The sequence below is a fragment of the Chaetodon auriga genome, chromosome 21 (assembly GCF_051107435.1).
Source record: "Chaetodon auriga isolate fChaAug3 chromosome 21, fChaAug3.hap1, whole genome shotgun sequence".
In the NCBI taxonomy this organism is placed as follows: Eukaryota; Metazoa; Chordata; class Actinopteri; order Chaetodontiformes; family Chaetodontidae; genus Chaetodon; species Chaetodon auriga.
In genome coordinates, this window is record NC_135094.1 from 6,616,580 (window position 1) to 6,633,467 (window position 16,888).

General features: G+C 41.9%; 1 protein-coding gene across 2 annotated transcripts in view; it reads right to left on the reverse strand.

Moving 5' to 3' along the window:
• The window catches only part of pou6f2 (POU class 6 homeobox 2), a 66,077-nt gene that overhangs the window by 30,045 nt on the left and 19,144 nt on the right, over window positions 1–16,888 (reverse strand). For both annotated transcript variants that reach the window (XM_076761520.1, XM_076761521.1), the window contains exon 3: window positions 14,321–14,540. In XM_076761520.1, coding sequence (XP_076617635.1) covers window positions 14,321–14,540 — 220 coding nt within the window. The remainder of the gene's footprint in view (window positions 1–14,320; window positions 14,541–16,888) is intronic.

Genomic DNA, 16,888 nt, shown 5'->3' on the forward strand with positions numbered 1-16,888 from the left:
GTCATGCTAAATGTAAAAGGCATACAATAAAAAAACACTAGTGACTTTAAACTTTGAAATATATTTGTCCTACAATGACCTCCACAGTTCATGTGAATTTGTGCTGCTGCCTTTGAGCCTTTTGAGCTCTGAGCTTTGTACAGAAAACAAAAGGATGAGTACAACAGATGACCATGGCAGGATCCAACATGTTTTTCAGTGGATTGAAAGATAATACAGGCTTCCAAGGGACGGGACCTGATCTGTATGTTGATATTTGACTGGACTCCACACACTGGACTGCAGAATAAACAGAATTTGACACAGATTTTTCTTAAACTGAGGTGAGGTTAAGATAGCTCCTATAACTGACGCTAACATTTCCCATGACTTAAAATCAAGATAGATTTTCAGAGTAAAACATAACGCGTACACACTGTCAACAAGAATTACATCAGCCAATGTTGCTTACTGAAAAAGAAGCTAATTGTGCAGATCTAACAGCTCATTGGTTTAGAATCGTCTAGACTGGAGATAAAAATTAGAACTGATTGAAGTGCACAAAAGAAACTACTCTTCTCTCTAAAACTAATTCAAAGACTCAGATTTTCTCCCCAGACAATCCTCACTGATATAAATAAAAGAAACAATGTCTCTTCCACCGTGCAAACACCCTAATTACAGCACATAATGTACATACGATGAAAGACGTCTCACTTCAACCTAATATCTACAGCTACACTTACGAGAAAGTACCACACAGTTTACTGTTAAAATGACTTAAAACACAAAGGACTGAATAACAAACGCTGGTTCAAAAGAGTGAACATCTATTGATAACGCAACCGAGCAATTGTGAACACAGGCGTAGCTTGTATACATACAGAATCAATGCACTTAAATAATTTAAGTATAGTTGCCTCATAAAAGATGAATAAAACATCAGTGCAGACAAGTCTTTGATTAGTGTGGTCACTAGGACTCCAGGACGGGCACAGATGAACATTTGATGAAGATCAGATCATCCTCCTCTTTCCTCTCTCTGCAGAAGCGCAGCCAAAGAAAGCCAGTAAACAGTGCACTTTTACATTTCTTCTACCTCCTGACACATTGACACCTCTCTCACACCCCCACTATGAATTATATATCATCTGTGCAAACGGCAAGAGTCCAATTCTCACTTGAAATGTTGGGGCAAGTTGTCTGGTGTGCGCCGAGCCCCTGACAGGACCGGCTCTTTTCCTTTGCAACTTCACAACGACAAAATGTTGAGCACTATTTAAAGATGGAATAAGAGGGAACAAAGACGGGGAAAACAAAAGGGGGCTAAAATGAGATTTCTGTCAGAAAATTATCGAAACCAGGCAAAGATCAAAGACGATTGGAGAATTTCCTCCAGCGCCAACCATTACGCAGAGGAACAAGAGGTACAACAAAAAATATGAGGCAAAAGAAAACAAATACAGAGGGAATATGGAAGAAGCCCCATGTGGCCTTATTATAAGGGCTACACCGCAGGTACTATATTCTTTAACAGCAGTGCTTTATAAATTCTGTCATCTTGTTAAGACTGTCAGGACCACTGACCCTCCCTTCCCCTCTAACTGGGCAACTGGCATTTTGAAGCTCATTCTTTTAACCACAGCTGTCTGATTGCTTTGGTTGAGCACATAATCCAAACGGCTTGTCTCAGCTAATTGTTTGCACTCCTTCCTCCAGCAGACACAGGGCCGAGGATGAGAGTGGGAGCTTCACTTATGATGGAGAGAGGGCAAAAGGGTGCCGGGATCCTATAGTGCTCATTATATCTCCCACTGTCTCTTTGTTGTGTTTCATATTCACTCGTTCTCCGACTGCGAAGCAAGCAGCGCTCCCACTTAGTCATCACGCCCGAGGGGTGTAAGAGCACGGGTCCCACTTTCACTGCTGTCACAACTCGCCTATGCTAATGTTTATAATGAGGAATGAGCCAGATCATAGAGGAGAGTCATACAGCTAAGTGACCAGATACAAGCTGAACTGTGGCATTTTGTGCTCCATTTAAACATTTAACAACATTCATTTGGGACTATGAAACACCAGCACTGAGAAGTCTGAGGCCTCCAACCTCAGCGCTTTGAAGAACTGTCTGCCATCTCTCTCTCAGAGCTTTTTCTTTCTTGCTTTTTTTTTTTTTTTTCTTTTTGCTTTAGTGCCACAGTAGAAATCAACTGTTATCTTTGACTGTCCCGGTCCCGGCTTCTGAAGTACTGGAGGACGAAGCGAGACTGATTGTCAGAGGTCGAAAGGCTAGGTCAAAGCCGGCTCATTCTTCAGACAAAATGCTATTTTTGTTTCCTGTGCGGTTGAGGAGTAAAGGGGGGGAGGGGGGAGGGGAGCAGCCTGCTCTCTCATTACCAGCGCTATCTCAGTAGTCCCTGCCAACCCCCCTATTACGGCACTTTTCTCTCTGGGGCTGATTCAAGCTCGACTCCTTGTTTTCCTCTCAATGCACAACACCTACGTTTACAACTCTCCCCCATGAGTTATCTTATATGTCGTTTGTGTGTGCGCATGTTTGTGTACAGGTGTGGTCAGGGCAGAAGTCAAACTTTTCACATGTTGATACTCAACCTAAAGGTGAGGAACATGCAGGACATTAATGTTGGAAAACTGCCACAAATCACAACACTGTGTGTACCAAAATGAGCTACATTTTGGTACCAGAACCGAAGATACACACTACATGGCCCCTGATTCATGTCGTACTAACTGCCTCTGCAAATGTATTAGATTAAAAGAAATACAAAACATCAACTGATGCATTTATGCTTTCTAGAAAGCGTATGTCAATAGGTGCTCATCATATTATAGGCCTTAGAAAAGGCCCAGTCAAGGCCAGCGTGAAGAATGACAGCAGTGTAACAGTAATCACGTCCACACAAAAGGACTCCGACTGTCTTTCACTCCATCAAACTGCATGTGCACCACTCAGCATAATGTACGGTCAGAGGGAAAATGGAGATCTCGTCTCATGTCAAAGGAATTCAAGTTTTCTGGCCATCAAAAAGGAAAATATAGCTCACAAACCTTGAAAAGAATCTACTGAGTTCACAAGAGTGAATAAAATCTATAGTGGCTTTTGTGTAAGACCAGTAAATTATGTGTGCACTGTATGCTTTTCTTAAAGTTATGGTTATTGCTTTTGAAGTCGTTTTAGTGGTTGGAATATGTGCTTCGCCCCTGCTACTCCGCTCAGATATAAAATTAAATAGAGAACTAGGGACGGGCAACATGGCCCTAAAATAATATCGCGATAATACAGGGTATTTCTGTGATAATGATATTCTTGGCGATATGACAAAACGCGACTTGCAAAGCATTCAGCGATGCTGTGGTGAGCCACTCTAGCCTGTCTGCTTGGTGTAAAACTCACAATAGCTGTTGAGCTCTCCTTGTACTCAGCTGGGTGCTTCTGCTCGAAGCGGTTAAATAAGTTTGTTGCAGCCTCCATTTGTTGTTCTTGTTCTTGCACTTCTGAAATATTAGTGGTTTGGTGTATATCTGATCTTTTGTAACAAAACCACTTCCACACTAATGTAGTCACTCTTTTTGGAGCCCCCATGCTTGTTGTTGCTGTCAAGATGTCGCAATATTACCGTTATCACGATATCAATATTTTTTTTTTCACAGTATTAAAGGTAATACCGACATTATATTGAACAATATCATGTGGCTCATCCCTACTGTGAACAGAAAAACGCCAACTCACATCATCCCTAACTGCTGCTGTGCCGTCTGAAAGTCTTTGGCATCATTTAGGAGTGCTGTAAATTAAGAGCTTATCAGAGGCTGCGGAGGAGCCTGTCAGCAGTTAATGAAATTGTCCAACGTGAGCCATCTTGTATTTTTAGGAACTGCTCTCGTCTAAACACAGCTGTCATTCTCTAACAAGAGAGGTGAGAGGGGACAAACAAGTTCCCCATTACTGCTCTGCCTCACGTTCCACTATGGGAGTCCATAAACCACTGTCTCAATTGCCTTTTCAGTGAGTCACACTGATAATTACTCCACTGGAGGTAAGGAGATTTAGACTCTATGAGATCTGGTAATTACAAAGGTGGTCAAAGGAAGGTCATTTTTACTCTGCGGATTAGGTCGGAGCACTTGTACACTGATGAAGGGGATAAAATCACTGTTTCTGCACTCATTCCTTTACTTCCACTGATAACTTTCAACACTGATGGTCACTTTGTGTCACAATGACACTCGTCCATGTAACAAAATGTTAATTGTTTTCATCGACGATCACCCCGTTAATTATGTCTTTTCAATCAATTGTTTAGTCTACAAAGACGTAACGACACTCGAAACAGACATGAAAAATAAGTAAAATAAAGAAATGTGTTGAGAATGTGACATTTAAACATTAAATCAGCGATCGTAATATTTTTCGAAAGTCTGTTTCAATTCAATTCACTCAATGGCTCATCGACAGCGGTGGAGGAAGAATTCAGGTAATTTAACTTAGTTCCACTCAAGTGCTGCTCATCACTTCATCGTTACTTCCTTGATCAGTCGTTCACATATTTGTTTGTCGTGTAATGCCTTTTAAAATACATAGTTGGAACATTACGTCTGAAGAAAAAGCAGGAAAACAAACTAAAAAGGAACAAAAATGCTCTTATCACAGCTGTTCTTCACACAACCTGGAACACAAATTGGTGTTACTCTGCTTTTACCAACGAGTCCATACAATTGGTAATCATGTTAAAGGAATGGAAAATAGATTCCTGCCTTGGCGATGGCTGGAATAAACATGGAGAAAATGAAACGTTAAAGGAAGTAGTGAACTACTGAATAAAAACATTACTCAGAGCCGCAGCAGGCAATATCACTGTTTCAGTCCGGCTGCAGGAGGAACTCAGCGACTACAAAAAAATATAGGCAGTTAAGATTTGAGCGGAGTCGCGGAGCCACAGGGTTTTGGAGAGTAAACCACATCGCTTGTAGGGATCCAGAGATAATGCTTTCACTTTGTGATGCAAGGCAATATCAAGCTGTGTTGTAGAATTCTCACTCTAGGGGAAGCATTTCAAAGAATCAAATCCTCTCCATGGAGATGTTACACATACGAGAAAATCCCCGTGTGCTCGATAATGTTGCCCTTTTGGTGTTGCTTACGCTACGTTATTGATTTCCAAAGTGTGGTCCAGGGACCTCTAGGGGCCCTTGAGAGAGTTCCAGGGGGTCCCAAACAAAGAAAGATTTCCTTCCTGAGACAGAATATAAATAAAGATTGTTGGACTTTTCTCCTCTCCTATCAAACAATGTGCTAATGAGGCTGAAAGTGTGCATGCTTTCTTTCCAACTAAGGACTACAAGTGAAATCAGTGATATTTGTTGGTTTACTGTCTGCTTTTAATACAAAACCTGCAGACTCTTGGCCCTCCATGGCTCCAGACTGCTGTGCACCTCTTTTTATCAAGTCTAAAACCAAAAGTCTTCTCAGATGTGTTTTTTTTCTTTAGGATAAAACCATATTCAATTGCACGATGAAGCATTTGGTTAACTTTCATTCCTTTACATTTTCATGAAATCCTCCAAAGGGCAAGTATATATTTAAGGATATCAACTACAGTTAACCATAAACAATACCTCAAAACACCAACCTAAATCAAATGAAAGATCAAGCCTCTTGTGTACATTGACAGATTCCCTCGTTATTGGTTTAACTGCCATTTCAAATACTTCTTGAACAGTGTGTAATTCTGTGCTGTTCAGTAAGGGGCTCCCTTGCTTTTGTCCTTCAGAGTCCAGATGCTGCTGGACTCCCCCCTCCCCTTAAGAAAAAAGAGCCTGTCTGCCTGGCAGGACAGACTGGGTTATTACAGCGTGTTCATGGTCCCATCATGTGTCGTCAGACCAAAGCGGAGGCCGCGAGTAAAAGCCTCATGCAAAATTTATGTTCATGCGGCTGTTTCAGTGGGTGGAAAAATCAATATTGCGGGCCTGATGCACGGAGATGACTGAGTGCTCTCTGACTGACAGTAAAAGCTGAGAGAGATTGAGGGGCTACATTTACTGCTCTAGAAATGGAGTGGAGTAGAGTTGGCCTAATAGTCTAGTTCACCTTAAATTAGATTTAAAAAAAGATTTCATTGTAGCTTATTTTGGTAACAACTTGCATATTGAGGGCTTGAAGAAATCACCCCATTAGAGAATATGAGAACAAATCAAGAATAAGCAAGCTAGTCTTCAAATCGTCTGAAACACATCTTGGATTGCGGTTTCTGAGCAGCTAAAGTATTGTATATTATGGGGTTATTAAGCCTTCCCTTCCTTTCCAACTTACACAGATTTAAAATGATTGTAGAATAATCAAAAGACAATGTGGGTATGAGGAGGACATCACAGGGCCTTTGTTCTGCGCTGCTTCGCTTACATATGCTTTTGATAGCGTGCCACATACCCACAGTACATTTGGGGAGGAATGTGAGAAGAGAACGAAAGAAAGTGAGAAAAAGAAATTCAGTGGGATGAAATAACCCCAAACAATGGGATTTGCTTTCCATTCTTCTGCCTCCATCTTCTGTCTTTAATTATTCCCTTTGGTTGTCTGAGGGAGCGTGTAAGCACTTTCACACAGCACAACATGCCCAGCAGCACAACACTGTCTGCCTTAGTGATGTGGAGACTTCTGAGTGACACTGAGCCTCTTGTGATTATTAATGCTGTTTAATACAACACAGAGCAGCCACTATGATTGAGGGAAAAAACAGATTTCAAAATGCATGCATTCAAAATGCAATGTGAATGGAATTATGTACTACACGAGCACTGCACTTGAGATACATCTTCCCCATGCTACATAAACAACGTGTACACCATGAAATGAGGCCTAATGTTTTGTAGATGCAACGCAGGAAATGTGTATTTGATAATAACTACCAAGTGTGCTCTATTTTGTACACAGTGTTTAATGGAACTTCAGCTGATCCTGGTGGGATCCTTTGTGCCGGTTTAGTAGTTTCTTCCTGAATCGCATATGAGATATTTGAGAGCCCAGAACGATGTATGATGAATGAAGTAGCATGCTACTTATACGCTTATCGTGCTCACTGACTAGCAACAGGTTCAGCAAAGGGCAGCGGCAGTAAATGAAATTCCGCACCGGGACAATATATCATCAAAAGAAATGTATGCACCCGAAACTTACAAGCCTTCTCCAGATGCGGACAAGGTGCCTGACGGGGTTGGGGGAGGGGGTGAGGGTGGGATAGTAGGGAAAAAAAAAAAGGAAGGGGGGGAGTGGGAGAATAGAGGGGAGGGTTTTGTTGCTGGATGGGTGAGGAGCAAGCAAGGGGAAGCAGCAGATTTTGTTGAATCAGTTCTATTTTCATACTGGCTGATCTGTGTCTTTTAACCATTTCACTGCAGCCGGAAAATGAAAGTACCAGGGCTAATTTCACAGTGAGAGCTCACTGAACAAAACCCCCTACGGTCTGTGGAAAAAGGTGCTAAGTCTACTTTGTCATTGTGAATTACGGCGGCGTAATTCAGGAAACGGGCTCGTGTGTGTGTGTGAGAGAAAAGTAGAAAATATATTCAGAGAGGAAGGCATGAAAAGCCCTGTTTCCTCTCTAGCCTGAGATGTTCTTGGTGAGGTTTACTTGTGATCTCTAAGTAACAGATATCTCTCTCCAAATACGCCGTCCTGTACTGATGCCACAGGATCCATCTGTGATGTGTCTGCAGTTAGTCCAGAAATAGCACCCACAGGACTTACATGCTGCTCAGGCCTCCTACGGGACCTTTTAAGCTACACTGATACTGATAAAAGCCCCCACAAATCTGGCCCCCAGATACCTCGGCCATTAATTAAGGTAATTAGGCCCTGGTCAGCAATTAGTAACCACAGATAGCTTTTAGCAGCGGCTGAGAAGTCCCCACTGGTGAGGGGTTTGGTTCCACACCATCTGCTGACAAATGTCACCACGGACTCTTTGGTTTCACAGACAGGGAACCGGAGAGCCGTGTTTAAAAATGACCTCTGTGTGATCCGGGCGGGCTCCCGGGCTCCCACAGCTTCTGCTGCTGCAGGATCACTTTGTTTGTTCTTTCTTTGGTTCTTTTCTCTTTCAAACATAGAAGAGCGAGCTCTTTGAAAATCCATATGTGCTGCACATGGCCAGAGTGGGAATAGGAAACATTCACTGCACAAGGTATCGATCAAAATTAGAACATCTGGTCTGAGTGTAAGGAGTATTGATTAGAGCGTAATGCTACATTGATTTGCTTGTATTATTAAGTCCATGATAGATCCACATTGATAATATGTTAATTTACATTATAATGTTATATACACTTATATTGAAGGTGAGGAGTTATCAAAATAATGCTGTGCATAGCAGTTTTAATACTGCTATTTTTTTCTATTAGGACATAGAGACAGGACAGGCCATTAATATCTTATTAAATCTTTTTTTTTAACTGTACCTGTGATGTAAACCCACAGGGAATCGCTAACAAAAGACCTACAGAATAAATGTGAGAAACATTCACACACAAATGTGGCATTTAGACTAATAGTAAAATACAGCAGTTTGTATATTTCATCCTGTGGCGAAGGTGTGTGATATAAGCTGCCGTGAGTAGAACAGACTGATAAAAACAGGCTGAATACACACATTCAACCTTAGAGAACAGATCATGCAATAACTCACATTACTGGGGAATGGGAAATAAAGGATGCAGCTGTGCTACTTTACACAATTCCACATTTGAAGCAATCGGTGATAACACCATTTTCATTCCGGTTCAGTCCCATAAAATTACCATTAACATTACAACTCATGCAGAACACAGATAAATGTAAAATGTCACCCAGTTCTGCCAGGCGGGAATTCCAGTTCCACAAGATTACCATCTCTGTCTGCTCTCTCCCACTGCACCTTGTCTAATATTTCATTTACAACATTTCATAAGTTCATTTTCCCCTCACTGACCATGTAAATCACAAATCAATTTTCATTTAAAATGCTTGACTACAGATTGTTGCTGAAAGCTTCTGAATTGCGCCTCAGCAGTACGGCAGACCTTTAGCAAATCTTTCGGAAACAGTCTGGTCGGAAAAAGCAGGGAAAAAAAGAGAGATGTAATTTCTACAAAACAACTCCAGGGCCAAGTGGTCAAGGCATTTCCTGGAAGCATTTCACAAGTGTTGAAATACCATGAAAACAATACACTATGTATTGTAATTTATATCAGATTCTGCACTCCCTCAGACTTGTGATCGACTGGTCTGCTCAATGGGAGCAATAGGCTGATTATGAGATGATGAAAAGATGAACTCTATTGATTGTGCACAATTGTTGGGGATAACTAATCAATACATGCAACAAAAATACTGAATATGCATTAAGGAGATCAGTGTGCTGATGATTTTTAGAAAAGATAATTGAGGTTTTAGTAAAAAAATACCCACATCCAACTCAGAATATTTTTAAAGTAAACTGTTAATTTGGTTGAACGGACACAACAGTGTGCATGTTTCTTCAGTAATTACACCAGGGAGAAGGTAATCTGCTGTAGCTCAGGAGCTAAGGGAACAGAAAACAGCTGGCTTAAAACGGAATAATTTTGCAAGTTCTTAATCATTCATGTAATTGGAAGCTAATTTGAAAATTTGTCATGATGACATTCAGACTACTAATTCGGAAACCTATCCTCTCCTACTACACTTCTCCAAAATCCATTTAAGTAAATGCATTAAACTCTCTGCATACACAGCGCAGGCATGCACAGTGTGTAACGTCGAGAAGCTGCCTTGTGTGTGTTTATGGCAGGAGGTTTGCAAAAAAACCTCCGTCAGTATTTACCAGTGAGGGCAGATGTCAGGGTTTGCTGTGTAGAAGCAGACACAGCCACATCTGATTAACAATATTATTGTCCTCCTCCGCACCGCCATAAAGACTCATCCTGCCCTCCTTTTTTTCTTCTCTTTCTTTCTATTTCAGGCTCTGGCAGCGTGCTGTCCTGTGGCACGGCTGAGCCAGAGTGACACTGCCACCATCCACAGAAACAAAACACGAGTCAAGAGCCAGAAGCTTAAGACAAACAGCACTACAGTATCTTATCAGACAGGAAACATAAAAATATCTCGGCATGCATACATTGGAAAAGTCATACTGTATATTCAAATGCATCATTTGTACTCTTATTTTTGGGCAATTATGAAATACGTGTAAGCTGAATTCAGAACAAATCATGAGCATGTCTGCAACAAGTGAAACACCAGGGGGTAAAATTTACTTACATCTCAGCTTCAAAAAGACATCACAGTATAAATCATGAGTCTCGTGGGAGAGTGTGTGTGTTCGTATGTGCGTGTACAGTAAACCTGAGCATCAGCCTGAGTGTAAATCTGTGTGTTTGATTCTAACCCTCTCATCGCTCCTCTGTACATTTTGATTGGTGATTTTTTTTCTTCTTTCCGTCGCCAAACTGTCACAAAGGCAGTAACCCCACACGTTTCCAAGCTGCTTATTGAAGACAAACAATAAACCACTGGCAGATATCAATGGCAGAGATGAGAACCCGGGTGCCATATCTGCTGGGACTGCCTGGCGAACCTGCCTCTGCCTGCGCTTCATCTCCAGCAGCACCTCTCACTCTCAATTATTTGGCTGCTGTCACAACAAATCAATCAAATTACCGCTCCAGGACTGTGTGCAGCTGCTCCTATTGCACCGCTAGTTGCATTAGCTTTGAAATGTATGAGGTCTACATTTTATCACTGTTATTTATTTAATGCAGCTCTCTCCCCTGCGAGTCATCTTACAACCACAGCAAAGTTAAATCATTAAAGGCCGACGTGGAATACATACTGCTTGAGAACACCTCAAATTAAACAGCGATGAGGGAGAAGTGATGGCTTTGGCCTCTATTGTGTTAAGATGGCAGATGCTGATGTGAGGAAATGGGGACCTTGCACCGGGTCCTCTTGATGTACTCATGTAGTGGCTGAATGTGCACACAAACAATAGCCTTTCTTTTCTTAGCCCAAAAATGATTCAACAAATACACACATGAGAAAAAGGAGCCCACAATGAGCAACTAGTTTGGCTATAACAAGCCCAAAAAGAATGCTTGATATTCTCTGGCTCCGATAATATAATGGGTAAAGGGACACAGAGGCATTCCCACAGCAGACAGAGGTTAAGTCAGTAGCCCGGCCCGGTGATCTAACCTCTTAAAGGAGCAGCAGTCAGCTGAGGCAGAAGAGATGCAGTCTGACATGTCTAACTAGTGTGGAAACATTTGGCTCTTCCCCCAGGAGCCCACCCTTTGGTGGTGTAATGAGCACAGTGATTTCCCTAATTTGTATCATGCCAACACCCGCAACCTGCAAACGACACCGCTGAGCGTTTTCATCAAAACGGCAGACACGTCTTTGATTGGCATTGACACCGGGTCTCATTACTGCAGGTGAGTGGGATGTCGACCTTTATCAGGAAGCTTGAGTGCTGTTTTGTGTTTCCTGCGGACGAGTACAGAGGAACAATGCTCTCACCTCACCATTAGAACTCGGTTCTCTGATGTGATGCGCTGCCTGGCTTTCTGCTGAGAGCAAATAAGATGGGATATCCTTATTAATATGAAAGAGCTCCAGTAAACTAGCTTCTTGCATTACCTTTGAGTGAGTCATAGAGAAGAGGAGTAGACAGATGAGACTTTGTTCTGCTTCCTCCCATTGGGCATTACATGTACAGTGCTTTGATACAACGAGTTTTACAAGTATGGTAATCACGCTTTGCTTGTTATAAAATCATGTGAAATCTAAACCTATTAAAAATGCAGCAGAAAGTTAGCATCATATCTAATAACAAGAATCTGCAGATGTTTTGTCTGCATCAGTCGCACATACTTATCTCTGAAATTGTGAAAATCAAGTATGATTTTTTTATTCTTATGAGCCGTCATATTTACAGACCTCTAGCATGACCCAACCTAGTTTTTGCCTCTGTGAAGTCAGCTAGAATTGTGTGCACTCTGTCACAAAAGATAACTTTCTCCCTTGTTTAGTTTCATTGGGAATTTGTTTTTACTGCATGTTTGCAGGCATAAATCATTCTGACAAATAACCAGTTACACTGGTGCCTGTGTTTACTGAGTCTGCCACAAGATGCTGCTCAGTTTTATTTAAGCAACTGCTCCAACTTTATAGCACAACCCCATTACAGTGATAGTTATTCATCACAGTCTGAGAGAGCTGCCCTCCTAAAGCTCACAGCAGTCCAGCCGGTTCCCCTTTGTCAATATTAATTCTTGCAGAGCCGGCTTTGATTAGCATGATCAAAACACGTGATCAATGCTGTTACTGCTTGTTCTGATTTTGTCTTTACATTTAATTTTTAACATTAAAACTTAATATGAAAGTGTATGAAATGCAAGAGCAAACTGGGCTGAAAAACCAAAATTTGATCCAATATAACTTATTAAACACTGGGCTCTTACAAAGACTATGGCTAAGAGAATACACGCATGCTGGTTTGTAGTCTTATAGAATACAATTCCTCCACCCTCAACCACCCATTCCCCAAGACAAACAGCCTTATTAGTTGGTCATTAGCCGCCTCATTACATTTAAATACAGCCATTGGCTGGGCTCCTCTTGGAGTCTCATTACTGTGCCTCACAGTTGTCTTGTGTCTGATCTGACGCTAATTAGCTAGCAGCGTGAGTGCTGTAAAGCACACTTGCTCCTGAGGTCGTGAAATGAGCTGACTGCTCCCCGGCGACAGCGCGGCGCTGTATTATATGTGTGATTAATCAGGCCTAGAGACCCGGAGGGGCAGGGAGGGAAAGCGAGGGGGACGTGGGGGCAGAGGCTAGAGTTGCAGTTGTCTGACAGAGGTGCTGTGCCAGCAGGCCTCATTCAGCGGAGCTGTGATGCACTCAGACAGGGGAGTGTGGAGGAGGGCCGCGTGGCCAGAGGGGCCTGGACACAGTCAAGACATTTAGCTTCACTCGTGACTTGTGTCACTTTCTCTCCATGGAGGTCCCTTCAATGCATCCCCTTCAGATAAGAGGACGTGCGAACAGGCAGTCTGTCAGTCCACACGCTTAAAAAAAGATCTGCCACAGAGGCATTTCTCCACAACAGTTTTTTTTTTTTTGCTATCTCTCATGGATAGGGAATTTTATCAGGACATTGGATACCAGACTGTCTGTTGGTTTGTTTAGCAGTGGACAATAAGGATGACTGAGAGGTGTTTGTTTTGGCGTTCTGACACCCTGACAATGTGCTTCTTGATCAGTTCATCAGATCACTGAAGCCCCTGGGTTGTCCCTCACGCACCAGGAGGAAGATCTGTTAAAGTGTGAGTCAGACGGGCCTGCTGGGCCCATTATCGTCCACTACTGATGGATACATTGAAGGGCTCACTGGATAGATGCAGGTTTATTAAAAGCTCTGCCCACAGCGATGGCTGCTGTTATTTATGCATGTTTGTGTCCATTAGGCTTCTACCTCCACATTTCCTCACTCAGGGCATCTGTCCATCCATTTCCCCACATGAAGGGAGCCGTCCCTGCACTTTGTGCTGCCCTGGCATTATTGTAATCTCCATCCTAAAAACACACTGCTTTACATGTAGCCTGGCATCTTTTTACATTAGTGGAGCTCTCTCATCCAAGATTCATGACCAACAGTTTTCCCATCCATCCCTCAATCTAATGGTATAAAAGAGACAATGTTTTAAACATTAAAATGAAAACCATTTACAACTATGATCAAAAGAGAACACTTGGGCATTAAAGTTTAAAAGGCAAGGATAAGTACAGCCATGTGGATGGACAGATGAGGTGGAAAAGAGATAAAAAAGTGAAGTACAGTGCACTCTTATGCAGAGGAAAGAGGCATAAAGTGCTTTTGCGCTGCACTGCAAAACGTTGACCTGTAATTAATATGGTTGTTCCTCTGGGCAAGTTGAGGATAGCGGCTTTTTGGGATACAAACCCCTGAAGGATTCTTACCTGCTCAGGAGCTTTGTAAAGCATTTTTATTAAAGAAAAAAACAAAACTGGTCCATGCCATACAATGGATGCATCAAGCTCTTGTTGGGGTTGATATTTGTTTTATTTATTACTAATAGTTCCTGGTGTCTCATGGTCTATGAATCATCATGTATAATTAGTGTTACGTGACCATGAGACCAATGTCTTTTAAGAACATCCATCAGCTTCCAAGAGGACCTGAACTATTTTCTCCTTTCTTCCTGGGATGTCATGTTGACCCTGTTTTGTCAAAGGAACGAGTCTTTCTATCGCTGTACGTCGACTTGGCCCTGTTTCTTACCTTGCAGGTTCTGGAGGGGGAGCGTCATGATGCCCCCTGCAGCAGCAGCAGCCACCAGGCTCTGGATGTTGGCTGTGGGCAGGGAGAGGACGAGGCCCTGCTGCCCGCCCAGGTGTCCACCTGCGTTGAAGGGGATGAGGATGGGCTGGTTCATGCCTGGCGCTGCCCCGGACATCACGCCGCCAACTGCGTTGGCCAACTGCTGGGCCACCAGGAGGGACTGCAGAAGACACACACAGCAAACACCAAACGTTTCATCACTGTGTCATCATGGACATTTCTGTACTTTAGTTTAATGTTCTTTTTGTAACGTCAGCTAAATTAAAACTAAACGTACCCACTGCCTGCAATGTGATTACTTTTGATTATGACTCAAAATGATGATGTAATTTGAAGTAAACATACACAAAAGAAATTTATATGAAAATAAATTCTCCACTGTGCCACATTTTATACAGATACCCAACCTGCCACTTTTTGCAGAGTGAAATAAAAATGCACATTTTCCCTTATTCAATGACTGTGTGTTTATTGTTCATTTGTCTCATGTCACATGCTAAATATGTGTACAATTTTTTTTTTTTTAATTTTTCTTTCAAAATGTGTCTCTTTTACTATAAAACGTAAACATAACCAGACAATTGGGATTTGGGGCAACAAGCTAACCTGGTCAAAACTCCAGCAACACGTACTCTGCTTATACACTGTATACATGTTACTGGAGTTTTGAACTTTTTAGACTTTAGAAGTGAAATTGTGCCAGAAAGCGCAGCAGCATAATTGGAGGTCCGCCTCCTGGTCACACACCATGAGTGAGGGAGGTACATGTAGAGGCCATCGATCCTAAGCAGCTCCTTCCACAGCTCAGTACTGAGTTGCTGTGTTTTTTTATGTTATCATGATCCTCAGATGTTTTACAAGTAAGACAAATACAATATCATGTTAGGTAATGTAGTGGATTACAGGGACATCTTTGTCTCTCTAGAGTGCACAACAGCATTTGTGTAAACTTGTATGGTGGACGATACGGTTGAAATCATTACCACGATAATATTCTCCATTCTCCAATATTGGCATATATGACACTATGGCAAATATATAAAAACTGTTGGAACCAATGTTATGTATTATATGAGACCAAACTTAAGCTAATTTTGCTAGTTTCTAATTATAGCTTGTTCAAAATCATTTGTTCCAGAATTTTGTGGAACAATGACATTTCAACATTATAATTCCTCTGTATAAATGATAACACTGAATTACGGCTTGACATTACTTGTGTGTGCTGCAAAATACTTGTTTTGCAGAAGGAAACTACAGAATAAGGGCATCACATATAGTTGATGAATATATACTTTTTCATATCCTGGGATACTTAATTGAGACAAGCCCTGAAGCAGATGTGACCAAAGTGACCATATCAGTATTCATTGTGTTTTGATGAATGAAGTTGTTTTGCAGATGAATTCTGTACTTTGCTGCGCCACAGACTAACAGTCAAAACACACTGCCGTTGGTACTGACAGAGATCAAATCCAATCTTTGTGAACGAGCTGAGCATTTTTCTTTCACAGAGATGCAGAGTGATTTATGTTTCATCCCATTGAACAAATCTCTGGTACCACAGAAATGTGCCTGAAATACACAGTGCTTAAAAAAAAAAAGAAAAAGAAAGTAGCAGTACTTCACTCTTTTGATGAAGGATATAACACATCACTCTTGTCTCTTCATGTATCCATTCATTCATATTAGTTAAAGTGGAATCCGTGCAGTCATACCCATAGAGGAAAAGATATGTTATCAGAAGAATCGCTCTGAGATATTTTACACAGTAGAAAATCTCTTCAAATGTATTTTCCGAGGAAGTGGGTTTGGAAACACACCAACACATTTTTCATTGAGAGCTTTCAGCCACAAGTGCGAAGGTTTGTACCATGGCTGAAATCTCCATGAATACACAGGGAATGGCATTTTCACTTCATTCATTCTGATAAAAACCGTTTCAAATTACGTCAGCGTTTGAGCATGTCAAAGTGAATTTAAACAGGAGGTACAAGACGGAAGATACTGAAGATGCTACAAAATCCCACAAATTTACTGTTGTTTGCAATAAAATAATAAAAGTACAAGGCCAGCTTGTGTTGCATCCACAGTGAAGCAGCCTTTAGACGTTGCTAGGTAAGCCTGGCTGCACTGTGTTGACTCCTCCACTGTGACTTACGTTCACAAGGCTTTAACTCCAATTGTCAGCTATCTGCTTCTGTTTTGCATGGTGTGTCTGGAGCTTGCACAGGATGCAGAGCGGGCTGACTAGTGCGAAGACCCCACCATACTCCTGCGCCTGGTGCTCCTGGGTGACAGGCGTGTCACTGTGATAACCCCGCGTGCTGCAGAACGCCTGCGCCCACTCCGACATACATGCGATCACAGTTTAAGAGGTACGAGGTCATGTGGGTTTAAAGCCACAAAGCACAGAGAGATCTCAGGGTGAAATATCTGCACTGAGAGACAAACGAATACCTGTTTGTGTTTCTAAGCCGTTAAAAGAATAATAAAGCATAGAGAGGT